Source organism: Herpailurus yagouaroundi, unplaced genomic scaffold, assembly GCF_014898765.1.
Source record: "Herpailurus yagouaroundi ecotype Mexico unplaced genomic scaffold, PumYag 29, whole genome shotgun sequence".
Taxonomy (NCBI): Eukaryota; Metazoa; Chordata; class Mammalia; order Carnivora; family Felidae; genus Herpailurus; species Herpailurus yagouaroundi.
Genome location: NW_024412377.1, coordinates 76605610 through 76609341, shown reverse-complemented (window position 1 = coordinate 76609341; position 3732 = coordinate 76605610). Strand labels below are relative to the sequence as shown.

Sequence of the window (3732 nt, the reverse complement as noted above, 5' to 3'; positions counted from 1 at the left end):
CAGAGCCTGGAGCGGGGCTCGAACTCACAGACCGCGAGATCGTGACCTGGCTGAAGTCGGACGCTTAACCGACTGCGCCACCCAGGCGCCCCTTCAGCCTATGTTTTAAGATAAAGCAAGAAATTTTACTTGTGTCCAACTTCTTTGAACTTTGCATTCCTTTGGCACTGAAGTGCGTCAACAGAGATTTTGGACAACTAAGATCAAGACACTGAAAGAAGGTGAACTAATGAGAAAAGCAGAAACCAAAATAACTTTTTAGCGCAAAACAACCTTTGACAGAAGAGCTGCAGTTGACTTGCAATCAAGGTATACTCACTTAACACCTAACATGTGCAAAGCAAGGGGCAAGCAGCTCTTTTCAGACAAGGGAGTGGGGACAAGAATAGGAAGATTATATTTAGATTTACTCTTCGGTTAATCTTAAAAAAAAGAGCAATTTCCACCCCCCCCCCAAAAATTTCTTGGATTGCATTTCTTCCAATCACCCTTGGATGGCCTCTTTACAAGTACTGTGAACCTAGGACTCAGGTGACCCAAATATACCTAAATACAGTACCACCAAATTCTAACTAGCCTTCAGCATTTCCTTCCTCTACCTTAAGGCCCACCTCTCTTCAATGTGTGGGTCACCTTGGCGTAACTTCCCGTTTCTTACACCCCCTGTGCCCCCGCATTCCATGTTGCGGCTGCTTTTACCTTCTGCAATCTTTCTTTCCTGGGAGCCATTCTTCCTCTACTCTCCCACTCACTCCTCCAAACCAGGCTTGCCCTGCAAACTCCTAAGGGTATAAACCTGGACTTTATCAGGTAACTCCCAAGAGAAACTGAAAGAGATGCTTAAACAAAACAGATACTGCACAACTCTTTTATTTCGAAAGCCTCGCCCTTCAACACCGCCTCGAGCGTTTGCTAGCATTCACCTGTGCCTACGTACGGCTCAAACTCAATATCCTCAACAAAACATGAATGCTGCTGTCTAACCTATTCAAGCAAGCTTCTCCTTTGAGAACTACCCTACCCTCATCTAAAAGTTAATCCTTCCCTTGCAGAAACAATGTAAAACAAAACAAAGCAAAACAAAACAAAAACCTCCTTTTAACGAGGGCTTTAGGAAAATAGATACTTTTGTGGTATAGAATGGATTCCCCGAAGGGCAAACCGTTCCCAAAGGTTCCAGTCATTTCCACCCTCCCTAAAAGAATCGAACTGACTCAACTGAGGTTAAACACGAAAAATAAAGAGCCCTTAGGGCAGTTTCAAAAGTTGCTACAAAGGAAAAGCTAAAATGCGGAGGCCCTGCCCTGCTGACGCCTGCGGGAAGCTTCAGGACCCCGGGCCGGGGCAGGCACTGCGCGTCGACTAAGCGGAGCGCGCGCCCCTGCCCGGTCCCTCCGCGCCCCGAGCGGGGCCAATGCCCTCTCCAGCCGGCGCTGGACTTTACCTTGCGTGAGGGCCAAGAGGCAATAGAAAAGCAGAAAGCCCTGGGGTGTGTTGCAGGGCTGGAGGCACTGCGGTTGCAAGTTCCCACACCCGCAGGGTCCCTCCTCAAACTCGGGCGGCGACTCTGGCCTGGACAGCTCCTGGGAAGCAGAGGGAGCCGCTGAAGGCTGGGGTGCCTCCGGTGACGTCTGGGGCTCCGGGGGCTCCTGTGTCTTCGAATTCGGTCCCTGGGATTTGATGGCCAAGTCAGAGACTTCGACGTGAGAGGGCGATGCAAACAAACGGTGTGGGGTGTCCGGGCTGGAGGCGACGAAAGCCGGGTTCTCGATGCCTTTGCTGACCTTCATGGTCAGGATGGGTTCTCCCAACTCCAGCGCGTCGGAGCGGCACAAAAACCCAGTTCCCCTTTGGAACCTCCCCTGCGCAGGTGGCAGCGCCCCCATGCGGAAGACTTCCCGCCTCCGTGCAGGAGCTCTCTCGGCGCCGCCGCCGCTGCCGCCGCCGCCGGGACCTACCTCCAGGAGCTCGCAGTCGCCTAGAGCAAAGGGCGCGGGCGCCTGGCTGGCAGCTGTGTGATTCGCGCCAGGCCGCGCCTCACCTGTTGCAGCCCGGGCCAACCGGAATGCGAGGCGTGTGCGTGCGGCCAGGACGCCGCCAGGTGACCCGGCGAGGCCCTTCAGCCGGCCTGGCTGCTTCCTAGAGCCCGGGGACAGGGAACTAACCAGAGCTTGTGAGAGTCTGGTGGCCGTAAAGCTCCCCCTGGGTGCTGACAGGAAAGCTGTAAACAGTTGCGTCAGAAGATCGTTCCAGAAAATATCCTGCGTTTTATTTCCTTTACTAGGTTCGACTTCCAAGAATCAAGCAGCCATAAGTACAAGACTTTGGATTTTGAGCATCTTGGTGACACTTTTACCTCTCATCTGCCCTAGAAACAGAAATCCCCACCAGCCACCTCCCCATTAAGACCTGACCGCCATAAACGTCACAACATAACCACCTTTGTGGTTTGACTTCCTTAAAACTGAAGATAACAGAAATTAGGAAACTTTAAAAGCCTATATATGATATTCTTTCTGCTGCATATTTCATATCTAAGATCAACAATGATGATATTCATGTAATAATTTCTACCTGGGGAATAAATTAAAAACACACACACTTTGAAAAATCAAACACCATTATGCAATAGTAGTTAAAGTTCATTCTTGTATTTATTCATCAAGAAACGGTGGTTAGGGAAGGCCTCAATGAATTTGAGCAAAGACCTGAAGGAGAAAAGGGAGGGAGTCCCTTATGTTGGTAGAATAGAGTGGATGGGGTGAGTGACATGGTTGAAGAACAGTAGGAGTTGGGAGCAGGTAAAGGGGTGCAGATGAGGTGGGGGAGAAGTGAATGGGGCCAAATTTGGAGGCCATTATAAGGACTTTGGCTTTCACTGTGAGTAAAATAGGAAAGGTTGGCACCAAGGAGTGACATGATCATGTCATGATTGGGTTTTCAAAGGATCCATTCTCTCTCCCCTTCTGAAGATACACTAATGCATCCTAAAAATATTTTAAACAAAGACATTTTTAAAACTATATCAAGATCTCAACATGTTTATCTTTCCCTAAATTAAATGTTTATTGCAATAAGGAACATAATATAAATCGCACACACATATTTGCTTTTTGCTTTATATCAGGGCTACATACACAGAACTGTTAAGTTTCATAAGAATACAGAGTATTAAGAAACCCACTTCCTCAAATCTATTGATGATAAAAAAAAAAACTTCAAAACAATGTGTCTAGACTACCTTTAGCAAAGTTACCAGAGTTCTCAGATGTTACTAGATACTATACTTGCTATATTATATTGTTTGCAACACACTAAGGGCCCTTTCATTCAAAGATTACTTCAGGGGTGCCTGGCTGGCTTAGTCGGTAGAGTATGCTACACTTAATCTCAGGGTGGTAAATTCAGGCCGCACGTTGGGCACTGAGCCTACTTTAAAAATTAATTAATTAACTTTTTAAAAATTCCTTAATTATGAAAATCTTTTAAAAAAGATTACTTCACTAAAATTAATCAAGCTCTGTCAACTTTTAGAGAGATTTTCAAGTTTTGCTTTCTTAATTTAACACTAAGCTAATTGCCTGTCCAAGAAAATACTTCTAGATTCAGTACTAATACCTCCTGAATAGCAATGATAGGTCATATCCAAGCATAGCCTTAGTTCCAGAGAAGAGAATGCAGTGATGGAAAGGTTACCTCTCATCCTAAAACAAGATGTGTTTAGGGGTGCCT

General features: G+C 46.8%; 1 protein-coding gene across 1 annotated transcript in view; it reads right to left on the bottom strand.

The window, feature by feature from the left end:
• The window catches only part of SLCO4C1 (solute carrier organic anion transporter family member 4C1), a 74212-nt gene extending 72245 nt beyond the window's left edge, over nt 1–1967 (bottom strand). The window contains exon 1 of the mRNA XM_040447734.1: nt 1445–1967. Within this exon, the coding sequence (XP_040303668.1) occupies nt 1445–1886 (442 nt within the window). The 5' untranslated portion in view covers nt 1887–1967. The remainder of the gene's footprint in view (nt 1–1444) is intronic.
• Between the last annotated feature and the right edge of the window lie 1765 nt (nt 1968–3732).